At 37.5% G+C, this 27,696-nt stretch overlaps 1 protein-coding gene across 1 annotated transcript; it reads right to left on the reverse strand.

Annotated features, from left to right (window-relative positions):
* Positions 1 to 330: 330 nt before the first annotated feature.
* Positions 331 to 27,118, reverse strand: CTF18 (P-loop containing nucleoside triphosphate hydrolases superfamily protein). The gene is made up of 24 exons (XM_077394673.1): positions 26,560 to 27,118; positions 26,084 to 26,145; positions 25,097 to 25,234; positions 24,680 to 24,958; positions 22,511 to 22,597; positions 21,786 to 21,887; positions 21,644 to 21,709; positions 19,956 to 20,063; positions 19,813 to 19,874; positions 19,619 to 19,663; positions 19,354 to 19,427; positions 18,718 to 18,785; positions 18,552 to 18,620; positions 18,290 to 18,390; positions 18,117 to 18,198; positions 17,952 to 18,030; positions 17,789 to 17,876; positions 17,564 to 17,717; positions 9,959 to 10,150; positions 9,808 to 9,867; positions 8,865 to 9,160; positions 7,575 to 7,677; positions 7,041 to 7,136; positions 331 to 836 (listed from the first exon to the last, which is right to left on the reverse strand). Exons 1-23 carry the CDS (start codon positions 27,089 to 27,091, stop codon positions 7,083 to 7,085), a joined length of 2,901 nt encoding a protein of 966 aa, XP_077250788.1. The 5' UTR covers positions 27,092 to 27,118; the 3' UTR covers positions 331 to 836; positions 7,041 to 7,082.
* Positions 27,119 to 27,696: the final 578 nt, after the last annotated feature.

Here is a 27,696-nt window from a genome sequence, read left to right on the forward strand (position 1 = left end):
CTCACAGGATATGTAATAGCTCCCAAATGACTTAGAGCCCCAGTGCTTGCTCCAAGTTGGAAACCCATGAACAATTCTTTTGATTCTTTTTTTATCTTCACTGAAACTCTAAGATTGCAATTTGCAAATAGAGAGTGAGCCAACCTAATTTAATTTCTAATAGGGTTATGTTTGAGGTCTTGGGCAACCGAACTCGACCTCCATCCTTTAATTAATTTTATCAGATTTTCCCCTTTGAATGGGGTACAAGAAAAATGACATGAAGAAAACCATCCTAACGATCCAATGAAGGGCATGCCAAAGAGTAACACTTGAATCAGGTAACATAGTGACAATAGAGACAACAATTGTTTCTATAAAATTAAAAGTTTAGACTACTGAGGTAACTGTCTGTTACAAAATATTTATTGCAATGGTTAGCCAACGAAGCACTCTGTACATTGCATCACGCACAACACCCAACAATATTTTTTGAAGTAGAGGAATTTCTGGAGTGAAAAGCTCACAACTTGAAGTGAGAAATTGCACCTTTATCAAACAAATACCTAGCATGAGGACCATCAACCTAGCAAATAACTGTACTCATCACAGAGCTCTGTAAAGGGAAGATCTACATTTGACAGCCATTCAGACAAGACCCAGCCAGTGTGAAATTGTCAAATTGTAGTTTTGTGTTGGGACTTTGACACCAGACTATTTGTCATCTAACCATGGTAGACACTAAACACTAATAAAATCATCTCAAATTATCTTTCAGGGGATAAGACTAGACTTACTACCTTTTCCCCAACTGGAATGCTCACAATCTAGTGTCCTTTGCACCATGTTTGAAGACCCTGTGAAAATTCAACAGAACATTTTATAAATAACTAAAATAAGAATTATAGGGAATGCACACAGTACATGATGCTTGTCAAAGCAATAGTCTAAACAAATAAAATGTACTATAGTTGTGCTACTTCGAAGCAATGGAAGTTCAATTAGGGAAAAAAGTAAATAAATAGGAAAACAACAAATTTAAAGCAACAGAGATGAGAAAAAAAAAATGCTCTTGTTGAATTTTACAAGATCACCATTACCACTTGATTTGTATGAAGAAAGATGAAAAGAAGAAGAGAAAGAGAAAGAAAGATGGAATAATTTTCGTAGTTGTTGAATATCCAACCCCACAATTTGAAGATTTTAAATAATCTCACCTAATGATAATTACAAACAATGCCATTAGGGCCATTCATGTTGCTATCTAATTAACATAACACAGACATAAAATAAGCACTCTACCTTAAAGAAATACACTGCAACTTAATGTATGGCAAACTTTATTCTTAACACTTCCCATCAAGCTCGTACATAGATATCGTCCATGCCCAACTTCAAACAAATGCTTCTAAATTGGCTCAGTGCAGGGGTGTAAATGGCTATTCGAAAATTCGATTACTGTCCGCATCCGCATCCGTTTATGAGATATCCGGCTCTCTTTTTTTTTTTTGGCCAGCACCTTACATTTTATTGATGAATGAAAAAAAATAAAAAAATACATGGGGGACATAGCACCTTACCTCAAACCCTACAAACAGAAAAAAAAACCTACATAATTCGAATGCTAGAATACCTAGAAAATCACACCTCATAGCACCCCTAGCTAATCTAGGGAGGTCTCTCCACTGATAGAACATGCTATTACCTTTACACAAGCAAAATTTGCAAGGGAGTCGACTACCTGGTTAGCCTCTCTATATTGATTAGATATCCTTGGCTTAATATCTAGAAGAAGATCTTGAAGTTCCTGCCAGTAATATATAATAGACCATGGTGGATCCCTCTTGGTACTGATCACATCTATTAGCAGTTTACTATCTGATTCAAGCCAAACTTTAGAAACTCCCAGGGCCTTGCAATACCTAAGTCCATCACGCATACCGACATCATAATAATGTGAAAAGGCAAAGATCATCTTTATTTCTAATAACTCCGCCACCACCAGAAATTCCGGGATTCCCATTAGATGCATCATAAGTATTTAGCTTTACCTCTTCTCGCCTCGCTTTAACCCACACCACTTTCAATATCTTGGGAAAATTGACCTTTTTAGGTATAATGCCTATAGCACTTACCGCCCAACATTCCCAATCAGAACACTCTAGGGACGGCGTGAAGGATTTAGATAACATCTTACACCATATCAATATATCATTAATGATTACATCAATAGGCTTGGCAATTCCCTCCATATGTCGTTTACATCGCTCCCTCCAAATCTCCCAAGTTATTAGGGATGGGATGACTTTCAAGGTAAAAACCATAATCTGAATTTCTTTTCCTCTTTGATATTTCAAACCATTGCAAAATCCTGGCACATATAGACTGGTTGCATATAACTAGAACTTGTAGAATGTTGGCAAAATTAACCCATAGAAAATTTGCCATTCTCAACAAAAACATGATCCAACTCTTCTTCCTTAGGCACAGCGCAACATGTGCACCCTTGAGTCTGCTATCCATGGGAACAGCTCTCACAAAAACTTTCCATATAAATCAGCTGATTTTAAGAGGAAGATCCTCCCAAATATAATTTGGCCATCTTTTCTTTGGAAACTTGCTCCTCACCATATTCCATGCAGAGCTAATATTAAATTGACCTAAGTTATTAAGGACCCAAACTAATTTATTCTGTTTATTGGATAAATTCAAAGAAGAAGCTTTGATGTTCTCAATCACACCTTGAGGAATGTAACTCTCCACTCTCACTAAGTTCCATATTCCAGTCTCATCAATCACATCTTAACACACAAATTCAAGTCAATATTCGCCCCACAAGTTACACAATCAACAAGAGGCTGATTGCCAAACCATACATCAGTCCAAAAAGAAACAATCCCTTCTCCAATGATCCATCTGGTGCTATTAGTCCATTCTTCCTTCAATAAGAGCATATCTTTCCATTGCTTCGAATCTCCAATTTTTCTTTCCGTCAAATAAAAGCTTTTACCCTTCAAGTATCTAGACTTAATGAATTCACACCATAAGTTTGACCTTAGGTGCAGATTATGTATGCTTTTAACTCTGAAGGCATTGCAAACTTCCTTCAAGGACTTTATACCAATGCCTCCTTCCTCCTTGGGTTTACACAAACTATCCCACGCCACCCAATGATGTTTCTTCCCTTGGTCAATGGATCCCCACTAGAAATTTGCAAAAATGCTCTCAATTCTTAGGCTCTTAGTGGATGTGAATCTGGTAAATGGTACATCCGATCCGTTTAACATCCGAATCCGAGAAGTACATCCATTTATCTCGAATATCCGCGTCCATTATCCGAATTCATTTGAAATCAAGGATGGTAAGATCCCAGCCATCAAAGACAAGATGGACGGTTCGAATTTACATGATAAGCGGATACAGATAATATCCGAATTTGAACAATATTCGCCGGAATCGAATTCGGTAATAGATATTAATTATCCGTCGAATTCGAATCCAAATTCGGATAGTGTATACTGTAATCGGATTCGAATTCGGATTTAGCCATATCCGCTTCGAATTCAGTCCATTTACACCCCTAGGATCCAGGAGAAAAGGCGGCGAATAAATTGCTTCCCTTTTTGTTATAGGCTATGTCCCATCTACATAGGCGATCCACTTCAGTCTCAAACCTTGATTACCCAACATTATAACATGTGTACAGTGGATACAAGAGAAAAATGCTAGCCATGGTTTCATGTGACTGCAGCCATCCAGATCAATGCTAAGGATCAATTTTTGGGTCCCACAGGGGACATGTATATTGAATCAAGACCGTTGAACATAATAGGAGGCCCGTCGTTCTTGACTGAACAGTTTAGCATTTCATGGCAAAATCATAAATGATCCGCCATTTGGGGGGCCCACATTTTGTATACTTCCTACACCTTAGATCTCGACAAATTAACTGTTGAGATTGTAGAGAGGCACAATTTAAAGAGCTCCCGCGAACATAAAAAAGTGTTGGAAGAGACAAGTGGGAACCCAATTGGAATTGACAAACTTAAAGTTAGGCATTATATCCATGCCAGTATGTCTTGTCTTATTCTCTTTCAAGACAAACGAAAAGGGGTGTCATTTGTAATTTTCAAGACAAACAAAGGAAAATCCATTTTTTCCCTTTAAGAGTAGCTAAACAATGAGTTAAATGGGTGTTTGGTTTACATGATAAGTGAAAATTTGATTTGTGAGATTTGCCTTATCTAGGCGTTGGCGGCCAACTAGGGGTGCAACTTGGGTCGGGTTCAACCCGAAAAACAATCGGGCCGGGTTGGGTATCCTTTGGGTCGGGTTCGGGCTGCATAATGTTGATCTAATGTTGATCTGGTAAATGGTACATCCGATCCGTTTAACATCTGAATCCGAGAAGTACATCCATTTATCTCGAATATCCGCATCCGTATATCCGAATTCGTTTGAAATCAAGGATGGTAAGATCCCAGCCATCAAAGACAAGGACGGTTCGAATTTACTAGATAAGCGGATACGGATAATATCCTAATTTGAACAATATCCTCCGGAATCGAATTCGGTAATAGATATTAAATATCTGTCGAATTCGAATCCGAATTTGGCTAGTGTATAGTGTAATCGAATTCGGTCCATTTACACCCCTAGCTCCGTGCAAGTGCATCCATAAATATATCTGCTAAGTGATCTTTGGATCTCACATGAATTAAATATCAATTTACTAGTGGCCTTTTCATAAATGAAACGTTAATCAATTTCAATGTGTTAAGCCCTCTCATGAGGGGTTTAATTATCACAGTACATCTTCATTGGCTAGCAAAATTTTGAATCCTAGTTTCTCCCATCAATTTTTCAACCAGACCAACTCACATGATGTGTGTCCTACTGCTCAATATTTTGATTCTGTTCTATCAAGTAGCTACATTCTACTTGTTATTATGGCAACAAGTAACTAGATTTTCTTGAACAAAAGTATCGTAGAGTGCCTACAAGGGGGTGATTCCTGTTCAATCTATATTCGGGAAACTTTCCACTCTTAAATGATTATTTTTCTTGAAAATAATTCTTCTTCTAGTTTAGACACCTCATTTTGTCCCATCTATTCTGACATTAGTCACCTGCAGTAGCTCCAATGATGAGGAATGCCCTTTATATTCCTCTCAAGAAGATTAACTTTGTACTACCCCAAGTCTGATTGATTTGAGAGGTATTTCCCGGCCTCCATGACACCAATTCTTCAAGCAAAAACCATGAGTTGCAGACTCAATTCTGTGAAGGAAAATCTTTCTAAACCAAACTACCCAAGTTGTGGAACTTCAGTCGATGTTAAGACCATCCAAAAATAACCCAGAAACATACATATTGCAAAAATCCTAATATAACTCCAGTCCTTATCCGACCTACAAATCTGAGCCAGAAGGAAACTTATTTTTTCAAAACCCTGACCACCTTTTTTATCCCAAGTTTGATTTTTATTGCAAATAGTAGTAAACTTGCAGATTACAAAATCAGGCTAAATTTCACAAAAGATCAAATGTTTAGTCCCACATCTACTAATGCCGCTTAGATTCCAGGTCTTGCGGCCGATAAAAGGCTCTTAAACAGAGGCAGAGATAGAGGAAAGTATTCACGATTTCCTAGGCAAGATAGAGTTCCTTCTCTAAATTTGAAGAATGTTCCAAGTTCCTTTGAAGAATTATGTGCCGAAAACAGGAAGCTGAGGAGCTACTAACTGCAACAACTCCCTGACAACCTCAGGTATAATCCCTCTTACCATGTTAGTGTTTATTAATTCCTTTTATGTTCTACATTTATGTTTTCTGCAAGTAGTTACTGTATTCTCGTATTTATTTCATTAGAAGGTTTAGGTCATGCTTAGCTGGCCTCTCTTGGCTTTGGGTATTTGAGTAATCCGAATTTTGGGTGTCGAAGGCCAGGCCCAGACTAGAAGACTCAAGCCCAACCATGAAGGTATATCTCTGCCTCTTAGGCACCTCCAACAGCTTCGAATGACTACGCTTTTGTGTCCTTGCACACCGGCATTAGTTCTACCTCGGCAAAAAACTAATGCTCGGACGATTTGAGATTGCAAAATGATAGGGCACTTATAGTGATAGACTAGGGATAGACGGGTGATTTCGGGTTGATAATACCTTTAAAAGGATGAAAAAGCCAATCGAAAGCCACTTGTGGATCAATCCAAGAATCAAAAATACAAATCTCGATCTAGTATCAGTCTTTCGCTTCTATATGTCTTGCAATTACATTTCTCAGAACTTGCAATTGGACCTTGGATTTGTATTTTGAAGCTGGGGAATATAGTTTCAGGGTTTGGAATGGTGGGGTTTGGGATGTTCTGATGCTAGAAAATTTGAACTTACGGTTTTCAAATGATGGCATTAGGTTTTGGGCAGCAAATGGATTGAGAGTAAAAGATGGATTTTGAATAGTGGGATTATTGTTTTGGGACAGTAACGTGATTGGGATCTCAATGCCTCTGGTATCAGAGAAGGTAAGATCCACAATGCACGACTTCGATAGCAGAGAAGGCTATCATGTGATTATGTCTTAGGTCTAAATGACTCCAAAAGCAAAGATGGTAAACTCCAGAAGATAAGAAGAGAAGTGTGTGGAGAGTAAAGAGCTCTATGATGTCCACAGTCCACACCTTGGATCTTGCTTTGATACCATGTTGAATTTTAGAAGATCAGTATTACCACTTGATTCGGGTAAAGAGGATGAAGAGAAGAGAAAGAGACAAAGAAGAAAAGGAGGAAATTATTTTGGTGGAGACTAAATACCCACCCTCAGAATTTGAATCCTTTATATGATCTCACAAGAATAATTACAAATTGTGCCATTAGGGCCATCCATGATGGACTCTATCTAATTAACATAAAAATGACATGAATCAGTACGCTACTTAACAGAATTGTAGCTTAATGTATATCAACTTAAACTCTACATTTTGTGTAGAAACATAGTTCAGAACAAGTTATAAAGATGGATATAGAAAATATCATAACTAACATTGATGAGAAGAAACTCACTCATGAGATCCCTTCAAAGTAGTATCCATGTGAATTTATCCCTCAGAGCAGCAGTTCGCGAATTCGTACTGGCCGTTTCACCGCATTTGTAAAACCCTGTAATATTCATATATAGAAGGCTTAAACAAAAAAATGAGAAATTATGAAAGAGGAGGAAGTAAACCTTGTCCTTGATGCCACTTATCAAGGGAGCAAAAAGAAGAATGACCATCCAACACTTGATTTATTTTCTTGTATCAGCCACACACCAGTTCCTTGAAACTCTATGGTAACTCTTTGGAAGCTATTGACCCTTAATAATATTTATTTTTTATAGACTTTTCAGCTGTTCAAAGACTTGTAATAATGATCGAGTATCATTTTTTGAAGTCAAAGAGTTTTGGGCGGAACTCATACTATAAACACCAAGCTATAACCAATCTGTGTGGGATACACTTGGTAGCTGGAGACATACTTGATTTTCCTATATTTTTTATATATCTTAGAGATGAGATAACTTTCAGAAAAGGACCAGCAATAGACAGAAATAAATACCTCGTTAAATTTGAATAGCAAAGGACGTGAATCTCTTTCTAATGTTGCTTGCTTTTGCAACGAATCATCAGGATTATGGGAGCTTTTATTCGACTTTCTAAACCTGATTGAAATAACCAAGAAAAATCAGAAACAAACAAATTAAATTACAGGCAATTCATATGTTTATACTATTCTGACATTAGTTTCACCCGTTTTGGTTTGTTTTCAAATATTAGCCATTTTTATGAACTAATTTTTAATAAAAAGATGATGAAAAGCGAACAGAATTGCATTCGAAATGGAAAACAAAGAACAAAAACACAACAGGAAGCTAATCTTAACTCGTAGAACCTCTCTGCAACTGCATAAAAATTTGAAGCTACTAAAGGTCAAAGAAAATAGATAGTCAAGGCAAATTGAGGAAATGAATTAGTTTGAGCAGCTTTGGTTCAGAAATCTAATAATTTGATGCCCAAACTAACAAATTATGAACACATTTCGGTTTCGGTACAAAATTTTGGCCGAAATCCTCTAAATCACGGAAACATTTCGATTCGAAATTATGGCCAAAATTCAGGTACGATTCTTCACCACTGTTTTTCTTTTTGTTATTTTTAGAAATATCTTAAATTAATCTCGTTGTTCTTCCTTTTCTGCACGCGGAGTTGATTTTTGTCAGGTTTCTGTCGAAATGTCGACATTTCAACAGACTTAGTTTTTTTATCTGAAAAGTTGCATTTTTCGCGTATATCGACCAAAACATTAATATATTCCTGAAAATTTTTGGTGAAATCTGGTGTTTTTCTGAAACCATGTGGAATTTGTTTCGGTAGCAGCCGAAATCGAAATATTTCAGCCAAAAAGAAATGTTTCGGCCAAAATTTAAAATCATGGTTGTAACAGCCTCTAAATGCTTTTAAAGCATAAATTAAGGAGTGCCATCATAATAACAAATAAGTATAAAATGAATACCATCGCCCGTTATAGAAACCTAGCGATATAAAGTGCATAATATGCCATTTGAAGCCATTTTGAATTCAGTAAAATTTGCATTTCAGGGTAGTTTGTCATTGATGTAATATGCATCATATATGTATTGGTGATGCATTGTAAAGTTTTTGGTTGAAATGTTTATATCGTATTATGTGATACATATCAGTTTATGTATCACATAGGACAATAATGTAATCAGTGACTTATGCATGGTCCACTTTATTTGCTTATTTTAAAAATTCAATGAGATTGTTCTCGGCAATGACCAAAAGAGGGAAAAAATAAGAAATAGGTAAGCCAAACATGAATCATCACCTGTCAAAAAAACTACAAGAGGAAGCACGAGAAGGTTTCTTTACATCTCCAGAGGATTTCAATTTCATGCCTGCATCAGTTGTGCTTTTATTAGATCCCAAAACTGAGGTTGTGGAGGCATCGGCTTTCCATTGCCTCTGAGTTGATGTAGCTTTTGGAACAGTGGTATAATTTGTTTCGGCAGCCAATGCTTTAGGTATTTCTTCCATGGGTAAAGCCAGGTCCTCACTCTTCTTTCCATCATTTGAATGTATAGATCTACCGATGCTTTCTCGCAGAATTTTTTGCTTCTCAACCTGCAACATTGGTTTACATATATCGAGGTTGATCCAAATATTTAGAGGGTAAAACAGGAGAAAACAATAATGGTTTCTAAAGGAGGAACATTTGAGGTCATGGTTTCACAGTACCATACCCACCAAACAAAACTGAGCTCTACAAATTCATTGGAAAACAAGTTGAACCACGGGCGTAGTAATATGGGCACTTGAATCTCTTGAAAATACAGTATTAGCCCATGTTCTTTTGGAAAAAAAAAAGTGGTGGAAGAAGGCCTTGGTGTTTTAGTTGTTAATAACAATGCACACACACACACACACACACACACACACATATTACAAAAAATGAAAAAAAAAATCAAAGAAATGGAAGAATCCCAGAATTACTTCTAGCAGATACATAATTAGCCCACATATATTACAAAAAACGAAATAAAATCAAAGAAATGGAAGGGTCCCAGAAATACTTCTAGCAGATACATAATTAGCCATTTAAGACAATAGAAGGAGCCATTTAGTCGTCCGAAAAAAATTAGTTGCACGTTTTGTTTTACGTTATAGATTGAGTATCTTGGGGTAAAAGCTATTACCTAGGACAACTTAGCAGTTCAAATCAGTTAAAAAAGTATTGGGTTCCTGCAGTGAGAAACACTGATATGACTCACCTCATGCACCAAAACCTGCTTCATTGCTAAAGAGAGTCCAGAATGCCCACAATGATAGTCCTTTTTACACCAGCAGAAAGAAAATGTCAACATAAATGACCAAAATTTTGTCATGTCATATGCCTCAGAAAGCAAAGTGAAGCTATTAAACCTTGAAGTTAACAAAGTCATAAATGGGGGGATCGAAAGAAAGTGATGGAGCTTCTGAAGGTGCTTCATGTCTCTGGGCATCAGGTTGACGTTCAGGTTTCGCGTTCTTATATGTAATGGAATAAGAAACCATTGTATCCACCAGTTGATTCAGATCATCCTTCTCTCTCTCTGATAACAATTGTAATGCTACCTGAGAATAATATCAAGTGTTGACCAAATCAAAGAAAGGCAATAGCACAGATTGCAAGAATTTCAAGCAAGTTAGTTAACCAATTCAGCACAACTACCTAAAAAAACATGACTTGATATTCAAAAAAAGCAGCGCCGAGGTAAGTATCTTAGACACCGATCATGTAAGAATTAGAATTCATGAATATGGTGAATTTGTATCTACCTTTCTAGCAGCAGCACTAAAATTTCTCTCTCTCTCTCTCTCTCTCTCTCTCTCTCTCTCTCTCTCTCTCTCTCTCTCTCTCTCATATATACTAAACATGTTCTTTTCCATTGTCATTCGTCATTTTTCCAAGAAAAATTTTTATTAGAAAAGGTTTTCCCCTAAGAAAATGGTTTTGCAGCTAATCATGCTTTTCCAAAATTAATTTTGATTTGCCGTTTCAATTTTCCCGTCAATAGACTTTTCCCAACTAATTGACACTACTACAAAATCGGTTTATTACTACTAATAATTTTTTCCCTATAAATTTGGTAATCGATACAAAATTAGTTTCCCAATACTAATCACGTTCCTTTTTCCCACTATTAATTTGAGTTTGCCTCCTAAAAAGAAATTAGTAGCCACCATTCCCCGCAAAATCAAATGTGCCAAAAATCGAAATTGCCACTTTAATTTAGGGTTTATGAACACCATCGCATTTAAATTTTAAAATTGAATCCCAACTTTTATGGATTAAAATAGTAACTGCCCATTTCACCTTCTCACAAAAAACTGGCATCCCCCCTAAAAAATGGTAACGTGCTCCCTTAATGCTTATCTCTCAGTTTTCCCTTTCCAAAAAATAAAATAAAATGCAGAAGGCAGTTTTCCTGTGTGTTCAGCGTCTTGCCTATTTCTATCTTGCTCCCGTTGCAATAGAGATTTTAACACCCTTCTCACCACCCACGGGCACTGCTTCTACCTCCATGGCATCGTTCCAATTGAAGAATATGTTGAAGAATATGATAGAAAAGGTGAGTTTCTTTCGTTATTTTTTTGGGCATTCCCTCAAGTTAACAACCTGATAACCCATTGCTCATGTATGCAGGGTCAGGGGCTGCAAATAAGTGGACTCAAACGGTCAAACCTATAAAAGACACTTGAAGCATTTCTATCCTCCACTCTAGCTCATGATTTGTACCTTCATTGCCTTTTATTTTCATGGATTTTTTTAAAATTAACATTCACTTTCACTACATGCAAGATAGTCCATAAATAGCCATAAAGCGCCATTTCTTCGATTTCTAACTTTATACCACCTTAAGAGCCGTTTGTGGCCTTCCGATTCAAGAATCTGGTTTCTATTATAGATCACACACCCTGATAGTAGTAAGTTCGCATATATTTACAGGCTTCGTAAGAATCAATGAGAACAGAGAAGGTGGGATTTGGTTTAGAGTAAATGTATAATGAGTTAGTCACAATTCCTAAGGCCTTTTTCCGGTCTTTAGAATGAATGTGTTATTGATTTAGATGTTTTCAAATGTTTGCAGATTGCTAAAGCTGTGCTGATGCAAATGGAGGTGCAAAAGTAGCTATATGAACAGATTGAGGTCAGATTGAATGCCTTCAATCCATATGAAACCATGGATTGTGGTGGCTGTGATCAATTTGAGAGCATGTAGTACTTTTTTTTGGTGGCTGAGCATGTAGAACTTAGTAAGGAGAACTTAGTTGAGAATCTTATGTTTAAGTTCATTGTTCTTATTTTATAAGTATTTTTTATTTATATTTTTCTTTCTGGCAATTTCTGGACATATTATACTTTGGGATAGTTTTGAACATTTCCATACTGATCTGCAAAATATTTTTTTAAAATCGTTTACATCTATAACTCATAGCGATGTTGGATATTTCTTTCTATTGCATTATCATTCATTTTACAGTTTGATTCTAAGGAACTTATTGGCTGTTACTCAAATCTCATATAAAGGGTCAAAGATTGCAAGTTGGAGTTTTGTCTTCCCTTTATTTCCTTATACTGCACAGCCGTTCATCGTTGCTTACAATTTTTTCATTTCTTACAATAATTTTAGATAGGTTTCATTTTGGCTTTTCTGTATCTTCTCAATACCAGAAATTAGATCTTAATACCTCCCCACGGGTTGTCTCTTTAAGGGCTCCTCAACAAAAACCTGCATCTTCTAGCCTCCCTCTTATCTTTAGACTAGAGCGCCAATGTACGTGTGCTTTCCTCATATAATGAATCTCAAAAAATGAACAGTTTGGATCATTCACAGAAGTAGGCCAAGCTTCCTATATGAACTACATGAGAGTTTAAGTAGAAGAGGACGGTTGGATGAACCCAATTTTTTTATTTGCGGACCTCATTTATGACGGCTCAGCAATGAAACCTCTTCTAATCACAGGGTTTGAGATCATTCAATGGGCTCCACTTTTTTGGATACGGCCCCCAAAATTGAATGGTTTGGATCATCCACGCAAATATACTTTTGTCCCACAGAGAGAGAGAGAGAGAGAGAAAGAGAGAGATTGAGAAAACAGTTTCTACACACATGTGTAGACAAGTTATCTACGCACTAGCTTAAAATACAGTGGAAGGCTTATTGTTTGGGTGATCCAAACCATTCATTTGATTGGCCCTCACATAGATAGGGTGTCCACAAAAAATCAGCTCCATAGGATCATCCCAGCCCTACGATTTGTGGAGGTAAAATGGACATGTATAAACCTTCACAAATCTGTCCATTTTTTGCCTCCACGGTTCGAAAGGTTAGGATGATCCTATGAAGCTGATTTTTTGGGCACACCCTATCTATGTGAGGGCCCATCAAATGAATGCTGGGATCACCCAAAAAATGTGGGCCCCCACTGTATTTTAAGCTAGTGTGTAGATAACTTATCTACACTAGTGTGTAGAAACCGTTTTCTCATATTATAATATATATATATATATATATATATATATATATATATATATAGAGAGAGAGAGAGAGAGAGAGAGAGAACATTTCCTACACACTTGTGTAGGTAAGTCACTTACCTACACACTAGCTTAAAATACAGTGGGGGCCCACATTGTTTGGGTGATCCAAACCATTCATTTGAATGATCCTCACATAGATAGGGTGTCCACAAAAAATCAGATCCATAGGATCATCCTAACCATTCGAACTGTGGAGGCAAAAAATGGACTAATTTGTGAAGGTTTATTCACGTCCATTTTACCTCCACAAATCGTAGGGTTGGGATGATCCTATGGATCGACACCCTATCTATGTGAGGACCATTCAAATGAATTGTTTGGATCACCCAAACAATGTGGGCCCCCACTGTATTTTAAGCTAGTGTGTAGGTAACTTATATATACATATATATATATATATGAGGAAAATCTGACTTACTAAAATTTTTCCATGAATTCTTTGAGGGAGTAGTTCTTGACAAAGGGACAGGTGCTACTTTTATTTCCCTAATTCCAAAGATCGAAGGGGCGTCAAAAGTTTCGGATTTTCGTCCGATTAGTTTGGTGGGTAGCCTGTACAAAGTTCTTGCCAAGGTTTTGGCGGATCGTCTCAAAGTGGTTTTACCATCAATTATTTCGGACTGTCAAAGCGCTTTCATAAGTAAAAGACAAATTCTTGATTGCTCTTTGATAGCTAATGAAGCTATCGATTATTACAGAAGGAATGGGGAAGGAGGGATTCTATGCAAGCTTGATATGGAGAAGGCCTATGACAGGGTGGACTGGGGAGCTTTAGATTATCTGCTGGGTCGAATGGGCGTTGGTGGCCGTTGGAGATGGTGGATCCGAAATTGCTTAGCGTCTGCTTGGTTCTCTGTTCTAATCAACGGCTCTGCCAAAGATTTCTTCAAATCGACTAGAGGTTTGAGGCAGGGGGACCCATTGTCTCCATTTCTTTTTGTGATAGTAGCAGAATCCCTTTGCAGATTGATAAAAAAAGGAAGTGAGTTGGGTCTCTTTGAAGGGTTTCTAATAGGCAACAATAGGGTAGAAGTATCGATTCTTCAATTTGCGGACGATACTCTCCTGTTTTGCCCTCCGGTTGTCTCCCAGATTCTAAATCTTAAAGCAATCTTAAGGTGTTATGAGATGGTCTCGGCCAAAGATCTAATTTTACGAAATCCAGGCTGTATGCGATCAACGTTCCCGAATGTGACGCTTCCTCCTTTGCAGGTATCCTGGGTTGTGCCTTCGATTTTCTTCCAGCCTCTTATCTTGGCCTTCCGCTAGGAGTGGGAAGACCAAACAAAAATTTATGGCTCTCCATTATTCACAGAATTGAGTGGAGATTGGACACCTGGAAGCGTAACTTGGTATCCAAAGGTGGTAGGTTGGTTCTCATAAAGGCAGTTTTATCAAATATTCCGATATATTTTCTCTCTCTTTTTAAATGTCCTGTGAGTGTAGCTCAGAGAATTGAGCAAATCTAGAGAAGATTTTTGTGGGGAGGATCGGGCTCATCAAAAGGGATTCCTTTGGTTAAATGGAGTGCGATTTCTCTCCCTATAAAAAATGGAGGATTGGGTCTTAGGAGGATTCAAGGTTTTAACAAGGCTCTATTGAGAAAGTGGCTTTGGAGGTTTGGCGAAGAACAGTCTTCTTTGTGGGTTAGAGTTATTGGAAGTATGGGTTCTCGAAAGGAAACTGGTGCTCTGCTGACAATTATAAATTCAAAGGTGTCTCGGTGTGGAGGGATATTTTGAAGGTGGAGGTTCTTTTTACGAAAGGCATTCATTTCAAGGTCTATGTGGGGGATAGGATTCGTTTTTTGCTGGATCCTTGGTGTTCGGCTGTGCCTCTCAAGGAGCTTTTTCCTGAGTTATTTATGGTGTTGTCTCAGAAAGGGGCATGGACTGCTTTGAAAGAGTGAATGCGAAAGTGGTTTGGACTCCCAAGTTTAGAAGAGCATTTTTTGATAGAGAATTAAATTATCTTCAAGGATTCATATCTCTATTAGAAGCTTGCTACATCAAGAAGGCGGGCGCAGATAGACGAGTATGGATTTGGAGCCCTTCTGGCTTCTTTTCAGTTAAAACTTGTTATCATCACATGATTTTTAGTATAGCGGAGCCTTTATCTTCCTCAATATGGAAGTTCTATTGTCCGCCGAGAGTTGCTTTCTTTTGGTGGTCAGTTTGCAGTGGTCATATTCAGACAATGGATTGTTTGAGGAAGCGTGGAATGTGGTTGGTAGATCATTGTCCTCTCTGTTTATCTGATGGCGAATCAATAGATCACCTTTTCATCCATTGCAAGGTAGCTAGAGTCATTTGGGATCTCATTTTCACTCGTTTTGGGGTCTATTGGGTCCCATCCAAATCTATGGATGACTTCATCAGGAGTTGGGAGTGGAATCCTTGGAGAAAGAAAGGCAGGATCCTCTGGAAGATGTGCCTTCTGGCTACGTGGTGGTTCTTGTGGAAAGAGAGGAATGCGCGAGTCTTTGAAGGAGAGGCTAAGTCTCCCTATTGGATTTATGTAAAGCTGATAGCTACTGTTATATCTTGGGCTCGGAGCCTCCATTTGTTTCGTTTTGTTTCAGCTTTTGACCTTTGGGAAGGATGGGCAATCATCTGTAAGGAATCTGTAAGGAAGGGGTCAGCAAAGTGAAAATCATCCAATCTTGGCATCCTCCTTCAGATGAGCTAATGAAGCTTAACTTCGATGGTTCATCCCTTGGTAACCCTGGAGAAACAGGAATTGGGGGTTTATGTAGAAATGAAAAGGGAAAGTTCTTTGGGCTTACTTGGGTCCTATCGGAGTAGCGGATTCAAATGAAGCAGAGGTCAGAGCTGTTCATAGAGGGATCAAGTATTTGGATAGATCGGCTTTTGACAAAATTATAGTGGAAGGGGATTCCTTAAATGTAATTCGCTGGCTTTCGGGTAAAGCGATTCCTCCTTGGAGATTTTTGCCTTTTTTCGAGGAGATTGAGGATCTGGTTCAGGGTTCTTCTATTGTGTTTGACCATGTTAGAAGATCAGCCAATGCTGAAGCAGATTCCCTAGCCAGGGGAGGTGTTTTTAGGAGTTTTAGAGTGTTTTGATTATCTTCCTCCTTGACTTATTGTAATTTTTCTCTTCTCTTTGTTTCTCTTCAGGACCATCTCGGTTCTGTTTTTTAATAAAAAACTGCCTTATTCAAAATGAGAAAACGGTTCCTACACATATGTGTAGATAACTTATCTACACACTAGCTTAAAATACAGTGGGGGCCACATTATTTGGGTAATCCAAATCATTCATTTTTAAGGCCCTCACATAGATAGGGTGTCCACAAAAAATCAGATCCATAGGATCATCCTAACCATTCGAACTGTGGAGGCAAAAAATGGACTAATTTGTAAAGGTTTAAAGACATCCATTTTACCTCCACAAATCGTAGGGTTGGGATGATCCTATAGATCTGATTTTTTGTAGACACCCTATCTATGTGAGGGCCTTTAAAATGGATGGCTTGGATCACCCAAACAATGTGGGCCCCCACTATATTTTAAGCTAGTGTGTAGAGAACTCTCTACACATATGTGTAGGAACCGTTTTCTCATTCAAAATATATATATATATATATATATATATATATATATGAGGAAAATGATTGTGAGCTTGAAGCTCATATAGCTTATATGAGCTTGAGGGCCCAAACACATGGGTCCCACATTTTTTGTGATCCAAACCTTTCATTTGCAAGGCCCCATCATAGATAGGGTGTGTACCAAAAATCAGCTCCATTGGATCATCCTAACCCCTCCAAAAGCGGAGGGCAAAAATGGGTAGACTGGTGGCAAACGGTGTCTGTCCATTTTGCCCTCCACTTTTGGATGGGTTAGGATGATCCCATGGAGCTGATTTTTTGTACACACCCTATCTATGTAAGGGCCTTTCAAATGAATGCTTTGGATCATCCTAACAATGTGGGCCGACATGTGTTTGGGCCCTCAAGCTCATATAAGCTATATGAGCTTCAAGCTCACAATCTCTCTCTCTCTCTCTCTCTCTCTCTCTCTCTCTCTCTCTCTCTCTCTCTCTCTCTCTCTCTATATATATATATATATATATATATATATATATAATCTCAACTCAACTAAGCCTTTGTCCCAAACTAGTAATCAAGTCACACATTTTTTGACCCTAAAACCTGCAATCTAGGTTACTAAGCTCCTTGCAAATTATGAACTGCAACATGAATCTTAATAGAAGAGACCTGTGGTTCAAGGACTAAAGTTTGATATTTTATGTTCTTATCGTGCTGATGAAATTCTTCAATACAAGTTATCATCTTTAAGTGAAAGATCTGAGATGAAAAGAAAACGAGTAATATAGTTGTAATAAAGCACAAAAATGGAACCCATTATAAAAAAAAGCACAAAAAAGAATGCAATTGGTAAAGTATGAGCAAGTTACCGGCCTTAGAGTTGGTGGCGATAAGATTGCTAGTAATGAAGAAACAGCATCTTCTACAAAATATTCAATTGACAGGTGCCTTGAAATAGATGGTGAGATCTTATTGTGCCAAAGCTTTAGAAGGTCCTTCTTTTCCATGAACATTGCCCGGTATCTGCAAATTTGCTTTAACAAATGTTAATAAGAACAATGATAGTGAAATATAAGGGAAAAAAAAAAACTTACCTCTGAAAAGATTTTGGCCACTCAATATTCGGATATTCTACTTGGGCTATTAGAGACCGAATATTTATTGCAATGGAAGGCTGATAAGCTGCCAAAAATTATATTAATTTTCATTTTTTCAGTAGTGGAGGCAAAAATTTATAGGAAATGATATGCTGATTACCATAAAGTGAAGTCTGTTGTGTTCTCATAATATACTGAACTAATGTATCAGAAATGCCAAGAACATTTAGGCACTTGACCTGCCAGTCATATGACTCAATAGTCAGATATTTGGTTAAAATAATCAAACCTGATAAAATGGAGAAAAATCTTATAAATGCCTCACAGTCTTCTGCATCATTGGATCATGATAATGAAGTTGCAAAAAGTTTTCATGAACCCCATCCATAGTCAATTCATATTCGCCACTGAAAAAATGTATATATTTACAGGAAAATTTGTCAATAACTCTAATATATAAAGAGTAAAATTAGATTTTGGGAGGAATTTTCATCATACCGGTTAGATATGAGGGAGTATAGAAAGTCAAAATCCTTTGGTACACTACTGCAGCTATTCATGGATCTTCTTTCATGTTTTACTTTTCTCCTTTGGAAAATCTAAAAGACAAAGGAAAATATCCCCATATCAAGCAAGCGGGATAAAAAAAGGGTGGCCCAGTGTATCAAGCAAGCAGGATACATGTTATAAAATATGAGATGAAGAAACAAATAAAAGTAGAAATAAAAAAGAAAGTTCAGTGGCGTTAACAACACAGAACCTCCTTCCACACATCAAAAGCACTTCTTGACATATCCTTTCGACCGACGACTTGAGAACCAACCTCCAACTAAATACCAGTTAAACAATTCATTAAATTGAAATGGTATAGTATCCATCCATAAGATACTTCAGAATAAGCAGCAATATGCATGTTTACAGCTTACAATGTTGATGGTTTGTTTCTTCTTGTTGAGAAATTGAAGTGTGTTCAGGCATGAACGTATGTCACATTCTGCAGAAGGCAACATAATTGAAAAAAAAAAAAACATAATTGAAAAAAAAAATCAAAGAACAAGGCAACTGAGACACGTAGAATCCACATCATATATCAAGGAAGCAAAGAGCAAATTTTTTTAAAGAAAAAGTGATGTGGCATTTTCACAATCAAAGAAGTCATTAATAAAGGCCAAATGATGCAACAAGCCCCTCCAGATTGGACTGTCATACTGCATAAGTCGAAGTTGAATTTGAATGACTCTGTATTGTGTTTACTATCTAAAACAAATAAGAAATCTGCAATATCTTGCATTTTTTCAGTCAAAAATGATCTCAAATTATGGGCTGTAAGGTAGAATCTCACAGAAATAAAGTACAACAATGTATCAAACTAGATGAGAAACTTTGCTTATTGTCCATTTTGAACTGGAAAACATTCTGAAATATAAATACAATATCAATGTGAGACGAAATGATCATTGATTAAGGTTATCACAATCCATTAGCCCCCAAAGTTTAGTTTAAAAGAGCCAATGTAAGCCTATAAAACTGAATTCCCCAAGGTAAGAGGAAATCTGACTCACCAGTATACTCAGCAAGTGCAGTTAATGCAATACCACTTGTCTTGAATCCTTCCTTGTTGCAAATATATTTAAGCCTTCCATAAGCAATTTAGGCATGTTGAATCAGAAAGGGAATGTGAACATGAGGAAGAATAAGGGTGACATATAAAATATGACAGTTAGAGAAAGCCAACATTTTCTTAGGCATGCTTGAAGGAAAATAAAAGTAGGACCCATTATTAACAGGTTAAATCAACAAATATTTATTTTCTTCAAATGCATTTACCTGTTCACTACACGACTAATTGTTGGCTGCACAAATGTATGCACCCTATAAATTAAATAAAATGTTCACTGTTAGAGTAATGAGATATGTGCAAACAAATCATAAATAAATGGGAAGAGGCTATAAAGCTTTCTCATGACTCATGTAGCCTTATGTCAACAGAAAACTAGACTGGAACACCAAACTGGTCTTACTTGGCTACTTGGCGCAGTTGCCTCAAAGCAGGGGCAAAAAGGTCATTGCAAATGCAGATCACCTTCATTTCAAATAATTTCACTCATTAAAAGAGCGGAAGAAAGCACTAACTGAATAAGAAATTTTGGTGATTAGTTCTTACGGGCCTTGATAGTGTTGCAACTTTACGTCCTCTTTTGGAGGCAATCATTCCTGGTTGTGATTCCTGATCAACGTTCTTTCCAGCAACAGATTTCTTGTCACCAGCCACCTGCATGAACAACACATGCATCACTCTAAGGTGATAAGACAATGGCATGGTTGGGCATGAATTGCCAAGTTGGAAGCGAAAGGGTAGAATAGATTCAGTTAACTGAATAAATAAAATGTGAAAATCAAAATCTAGACAGTTTCTCTCAAAACTCTTTATTTTATTTTTTTTGAACAGTGAATGATTTTATTAAGAAAAGGGAAAGGCCCAACAACCGAGTTAGGCAGTACAAACCAAAGCAAGACAAAATGCATCATAAATAAAATGAAAAAACAGAAACCTAGACATGGTTTTAAATTTCGGCTTGGTCAAAATTTCAGATTTTGGCCAAGGCGTCACCGAAAGTACGAATTTTGGTGTCAGCCCAGATTTTGGACGAAATTTCAGAAATTTTGGCCATATGTATTTTTTTAATTTGTTTTTTTTTTACAGAATTTCGGCCGAAATTTCAATTTCGGCCACAGCTGAAACCGAAATTCCAAACCTTGACCCTAGAAAGACCAAGGTGGAAGGTAATCAAATAACTCCCAGTGGGCTCTCACAACTCCTGTACGAACCAATCTATTAGTGTCACTATTGGCAGATCTCCTGAAATATTGAACTATAATCTCATGGCCTCTCAAACAACCCTAGATTTCTTCAATGGAATTCACGAATCTCCAAGGATAGCGGTTCCTATGGTCCATCCATCTAATCACATTTAGGGCTTCTTCTTCCATGATCAAGCAATCCAAATCTCCATGATATGTCAGCCTGATACCATGAAGAATAGCCATCACCTCTGCCTCCTTGAAATCCTTGATGTCAATTGGGCCCGAGAACGCCTACTTTGTTTGCTCGAGTTCGTCTCTAAGGATCCCTCTAACTCCTGTTGGGTCCGAATTGCCTAACCTTGATCCTTCAAAATTAAGTTTCAACTTGCCTTGGGCTGGCACAGTCCAACTGGGAGCTGGGATGTCGATTCTCTCCGTGCTCATGCATACCTCTCTCCAAAAATGGCTTAATGCATAGCTAGAGACAACCCTAAAACATTGTGCCCATCTACACAGCAAATTAATCACCTTTGAATAAATAGAAATAGGATCTTTGGAAATGCTTTTGAAGATCCAGTCTTTCCTTTCTTTACAGATAGCCCATACAGTAGAAAGCAGAACCAGTTTATAAAGAATTCTTCCTTCGTCAGGCCAAGAAATAGCTATCCAAATGTTAGAAAGAACAATTAGCTGGGCAGGGAAGACTCACAACATACCAAACCGGCCTAGAATGAGACTCGACACCTCCCTAGTGATTCTGTAGTGAATGAAGAGGCCGACTACCATATCTTTATCCATGTTCTTCCTCAGCTTCTCAACGTATCAAATGTATCAGATGTAGGATTTGTTGGAATCTATTCATTTTTTCATGCTTTTAGAGGTAATTGATCGGTGAAAGGTTGTATGTCTCCTATCAAGGGTTTTTTGAAGCTTTTCCTAGCAGGATTTGGAGAGTTTTGTTTGAGCATCCTCCAATTTTTAATAAGACAGCTGTCTGTCTATTTCGCGCAATATAAGAAGCTTTATATGAAGATGAATATTGCTTACCATCTTTAGAATCACCTCTACAGCACCCTTCCCTTCACCTAAAGCTCCATCAATTTCATCAATTACCTGTAGAAAACTTAAATCAAAATTTACCCAGATCAACAAAACAAAATAAATTCAGGAAATTCTAAATGAAACCCACCAGACACTTAGGCCTTGAGTCAGCCATGACAGAGTTCATCTGTACCACATCAAGGATTTTTGACTCGATTGTTGATGATGACCGATCATCGCTTGCATTTATCTATATAGGACCAAAACAATCTTAGAGAATACTTTAAAGCCCTTCAAGAAAGCTGAAGTGAAATCAAGCCCAAACTATGTAACCAAAGGGGCCACCAATATCTTGGTTTATAAGCATGCAAACAACTAAAAATTGAAGCCAACAGAGTCCAGATTCTACCAAACTCAGATCTAACAAAAATGAACTCCTGAATAAAGATTTCGATGTCTAGAAGGAATTTAAAACATGCACATGACAAAGTTTAAATCCATTAATATATCAAACACGAAAATATAAAGGTACCAAAGGCAAAGTGATGACAAAGATAAGATATGTGGTGCAAGACTATTATATCATTATGCAGAAAAATGATGTTCTATATACATCAGCCCTCTAACTCACGGGCTGTGTATCTAGGTAAATGCATGTGAGCATGGGAAAGAAAAGAAAATCTTCTTTTTAAGAATGTTCAGAATGAAAATTGTTTAGTCTTCTCCTTGATGAAGCTTTCTTTTGAGACTGAGCATGATATATATATGTTAAGAAGAGCAATCAAATCATAATGCATAGTGAAATGCAAAAGTCCATGAGAATATATGATTAAAATTACTCAAACATGAGTATATAGAGTGTACAGTCCAAACCTCCACAACACGATATCCGCAGTGCTTAGCAGCGACATGTGCAAGTGTGGTCTTTCCAAGCCCTGGTGGACCACAAAGTAACAAAACCTGCAAAAAGGCACAAACTTCACTTATTATTTACCAATGACCATGAATTATAAGAATCTACATACAATCAATTTATAGAGAAGTAAGAAAAGAGTTACTGCTGGTATAAGGTGAAGCATAGAGATCATTCACTACTTTTAAACTTTAATGCTTACAATTTGGTGCATGTGACTGCTTTCCATATGGGAAAGAAATCATGTTCGTCAATGAAATACAACATGAACAAAGATTTTGCAAGCAAAAAATATATATTCTGAACTAATAAAGGGCCAAATAATATCTAATTCAAGCTTTTGCATGCAAAAAAAATTGCCAAAATTCATCGATGATCAAGAAATGCAGCAGTAAAAAGGGATTATGGCTTGCTATCAATTACGGATTTAGGTGTAAGCTTTAATAACAGATGAGATAGACAACAACCTCAAAACTAGCCCATAAATCTGATTTAAGGATCCTTATTCTTAATGTTTGGATTTAAGCAAATGGGGAGGTAGAGAAATACAAAAGTAGACAGGCAACAACCAATAGGGCTCCTTCAAGAATATTTACTCAAAAGCGAGGAAATACTTGCACTTTGCCCTGCAAGTTTTCCATACGAGCGGCCAATTTGATCAATTCTGGACAACCCAAATATAACCCATGAAGCAAGTAAGAAAAAAACGCCCAGGATGCAAAGCTGGATAATAATAAACATACAAGATGCCTGAAGGATTCCAACACTTAAGTACATGGGATGGCAACTGTGATCAAATCCAATAAGGTCCTTAATGAAGTAATATTAATGATATAATGAGCTAGAATTCAACCTTCTTGTCTTGACCTGCCATTTCAAGTCCAATCATAAGATTTACAACAAGCAATGGCTACAAGCTGGTGTGCAATAGATTTTCACTAGAAATACTCCAACTAGGACATGGGCCCAAGCAGTACCTTCCAATCCTCCGCCTAGCATTATAGACCATTTATTGTCTTTGCATCATATAAATCAGCTTTATTGGTTCAACCTTGGAGAATGAACTCTCCAATGTTCGTGACAGCAATGTCACACTAAATATCACTCTCACAGAGGCATTCACTGGGAGACTCCAAAATCCTTCTCAACCATAATTCTACCACTACATGCATATAGCTGGAAAAAGCTATTACTTTCAATAACCCAAAGCAGATTTATTTAAGGCGTGTTCAGCAAGGCTTCTCATTCTCGTCCAATTAAACGGGCAAGAAACGGATGGATGAGAATCTTAGAAACGACTATTAGTCACTCCAAAGAATCCTTGCTTTTAGCCTAAAAAGAAGGCATAAGTTTAGAATCGGGCTTAGTGGGCCGGATTGTCAAACACAACTTTTTGAGATACTTTTGCGCTTTCACATTCTTAACGCCTAAAAAAGAGGAGAATGCAGTTATTTAATGGTTGCCGAACACACCCTTAGTTTCCATGGCCATTGGCTAAAGTGCAATGGTGAAGCTTTTGGGTTTTTCAGATTCGAAGCACCAACCATCATAGATTAAAGATCCCATCCCATTTAACGAGATGAACGCCTCTCTCATCCTCACTACCCATATGAGATATCTTTGCAATTTTCCAATTACTGCTATGAAAGTATCCCACCTTTAATCATTGACAGAAAGTATACCATACATTCGTTAGTGTCGCCTTTATTAAGCTAGTACTTATCCAATTTTGATAGAAGATAGCCTTTCAAAGAAGCCAGCTTTTGCCTGATCTTGCAATTAAATTTTCCCACGAAGATGCCACTATTAGTATGAAGATGGCAATAATTTCAACAGACCAAGGAAAACAGGGAAGCCATATTTTCAGTCAGTACAAAAATATTTGCACAAGAATTGCACCCCCTACATACTAGATGTTTAGTAGGCAAGATTAAAGTGGCTTTAAGTGTAAAGATACCAAGGAAAACTGTCTCATATAAGGGTCGTTAAATGCACAGGACCACAAATACATTTTCACCAATTTTACTGTTTACATGAATGCAATTATTGGATTTCATTAACGTGTAATATATGTCACTTGAAATGCAAAGCCAGATAGGAATGAGTATGCAAACAATCCCATAACGCACCTTCTGGCCAGATGGATCAGTAGCCAAGGACTTTTTGTTCCACAATTCAGAAATGCCTTTTAGACTTTCACTTTTCTGGTTGAAACCATTTGATTGCTTAAATGTTTGGTTACTCAATGGGGCTCCTTTATTCTTGCTGAAGGAACTTTTACTATCAGAGAATTTTTTTTGTTGCACAAAAGAAGAATGTCGTCTGAGAGAAGACAACACATCATCTGCAGTAGACCTAATTTGTGATCCAAATACACACGAATCCCATTGTTTCAGCCATAGGAGCACCTACAAAACGGCAATAATCAAGCTTCAAAATTGAGGTTGAAAGCCAAAATCATGGGGAAAAAACGCACACATACGATTCAAGAAGATTTAGCCAAAAAGGAGGTTAAAATAGGGTAGACGGTTAAGAAATCTATGTACCTCTCTATTTGTTTGCTCATCACTAAGAAGCTCAGTAAAGGAATGTGGAGCATATTTATCCACCCAAAGTTGTTCACTGACTACTTGCATTGGTGGTTCAACCAAGTCATTGGGACTTCCTGTACTAGCTTGCAAAGCCTTCATCGCCACAATAAGTAATTAAGAAGCTCGTTAAGGAGAGAATGTATAATTAAACATACTAGAAAAGAACATAAACAATTAGGAGAAAAAATTTCCAGAACAGCATTACTAGTATTTTCAAATAGAATCTTTGAAATGAAGACTAGGATCAGTTCATCTTTCCAATCATATGGTAATGTTAAGAAGAAATAATAAATTTAGGCTTGGATTGCAAGAAATGAATGAGACAAACAAGGAAAAAGTTGGGTTTACAAAACTTGCATTTCCTTAAATGAGACATTATTGCTCCCATTAATTTGGCTCAATATAGAATGAAGATTTGCAGGTAGGAGGTAAAAATTCTCTAATATTGCCTAGCATCAAACGAGGACACTGTTCCACCGGATTGTATTAACTGGAATGGTGTTCAATATTCTATTAATTGGGATGTTGATTTAGATTTCAGATGGTGTTTCGATTTCTATTTGTCTCCACTGGTGATGTGCTTGTGCATCTAGATGGTGAGATGTGGTAATTCATTCCTATGTAGAGGCCTAAGGACAGTTGGCAAGTCCAAGCTAAAGTTTCGTAATTCCGACCAGATTTGGAAGAGTAGGCAACCAAGGTCTGGTTCAAACTGCCTCGACTTTTCTTAGCCTACCAACAGCAAACAATGCTGGAAAAAGAAAGCATTGTCTCTCGAAAACTGAGTCAAATTAATTTCTCATTATCCTGTGATCCAGTATATTAAAGAGAGATCCACTAAAAGTGGAGATAATCAAGATGGCATAATACAACATTGGATCCCGTTTGAAGGATTACTTAATATACTCAAACTGTTTCAAGGCTCCAAAAATATTTGTATACCTTTGTCAAAGCCTCTTGTTCCATTCTTTCCATTAGAACATTGATAGGTTCTGACAGAAGACCTGCATGGTACATAAGTTGGCAAGTATAAAGTTTCAACAATAGGCATGTGTTAAAGGATATATCAGAATCATCATACTAGACTTACAAATAACAACAATGAATAGGATTTGGTGCTAAGGTTGGTACCATAGCACTGTTAAAACTGTCAGCACCAGAGCACAGACCAATATTTGAAAAAGGAAGAAAATGGCAACATGTATCTAGGATAAAAGCTAATCTCCTACAATTCACATATAGAAGTCATTTCTGATCTGTCACAACAATCCTATCTCGTTTCGATCGGATGATCCAGAACAATCCTATAGACCACCCAGTTTAAAATTTCCACACTAAAATGGCTCAAAATTAACAAAAATAAATAAATGACGATGTGAAATCTAAAACCCTAAGAATAAGAAGAGAAGAAGAATTACTCTTGCCATAGATAGGTCTCTCTACATTTAACCTCTTCACATCATCCTTCATCTCCCCCCGGCTCATTTTAGCATAAACCCTATCACCATCAGGCCCCGTCACCGAAATACAATCTCCTTCGATCTCCGATGCAAAACGCGAAATAAATTTATCCTCGACGATGACTGTATCAGCATCTGAATTTCGCGGCGAATAACGCAACCAGTCTTCGTCTGTTTCGGTTTCGGTTTCGGTTTCGGAAACCGTCCTGTTTCGCTTCTCGTTTGCTTCTCTTCCTGACGCATTGAAGTCTCCCTTATCTGACCAGAGCCTCTTGCGGGGTGTAGGGTTTTGGGCAGGGGATAGATCTGAAAGATGTGATGAGAAATCAATGGGTGAGATTTTAGGGAGGGTGAATGTTCCTGAGACTGTAGTAGAAGGTTCTGGAAATTGTTCTTCAGGGAAGAAATCTTCTTCTTCGTCTTCAAAATCTGCGTTGCTTTCGAGCCATTCGAGTTCTTCTGGAAGTGGAATATCCATTTCCATGTCCATTTTCGATGCCCTAATAACAGAGAGAGAGAGAGAGAGAGAGAGAGAGAGAGAGAGAGAGAGACTTATGAGACTCTTGGCGGGAAAAAAAGAAGAAAGGAGTGAGCGAATTGTCTAAACTACCCTTACCTTTTGAAGATATACCAGAAGGAACATTACCGATTTGAGAGGATTAGAGGAATGCTTCCTTATTGGTTGGGAGATTTTATACCGTGTAAGCCCTTAATAGTTAATAGTCACTTAATTTTTCAAGTACTGTACGGACCACACTATACTATAGGATGATCCAGACAGTACATTTGATGGGCATAACGTAAACTAGTAAAAAACCCGTACATCGACAAAGAACTGTACGGCCACGTCATAGGTTGATCCAAACCGTCCATGTGATCGGACACAACATAAATAGGTTGTGCCCCAAAAATTATTTCCATAGGCTGATCCTAGCCCTCCAATCTAAGGGTGTCAATTTTGGCTCGGGCTCAGAAGCTCGCTCGAGCTCGGCTCGAATCCTTAACGAGCCGAGCTCGAGTTACGCCAGGCTCGGCTCGGCTCGGCTCATTAAGGCTCGTTAAGAATTTAATATATTTAAATATATACATTAAAAG

The sequence above is a fragment of the Tasmannia lanceolata genome, unplaced genomic scaffold, assembly GCF_043159265.1.
Source record: "Tasmannia lanceolata isolate RefF3 unplaced genomic scaffold, GAP_Taslan_0.1 ptg000013l, whole genome shotgun sequence".
NCBI lineage: Eukaryota > Viridiplantae > Streptophyta > Magnoliopsida > Canellales > Winteraceae > Tasmannia > Tasmannia lanceolata.

Bases quoted from the DNA above. Each gene is read 5' to 3' on its own strand.
- CTF18 (XM_077394673.1), bottom strand. From the start codon at position 27,091: ATGGACATGGAAATGGATATTCCACTTCCAGAAGAACTCGAATGGCTC. The intron at 21,888-22,510 runs GTTTGGACTGTA...GGTCCTATATAG, and splicing joins GCGGATATCGTGTTGTGGAG to ATAAATGCAAGCGATGATCG. The intron at 17,877-17,951 runs GTAATCAGCATA...AATTTTTGGCAG, and splicing joins ACAACAGACTTCACTTTATG to CTTATCAGCCTTCCATTGCA.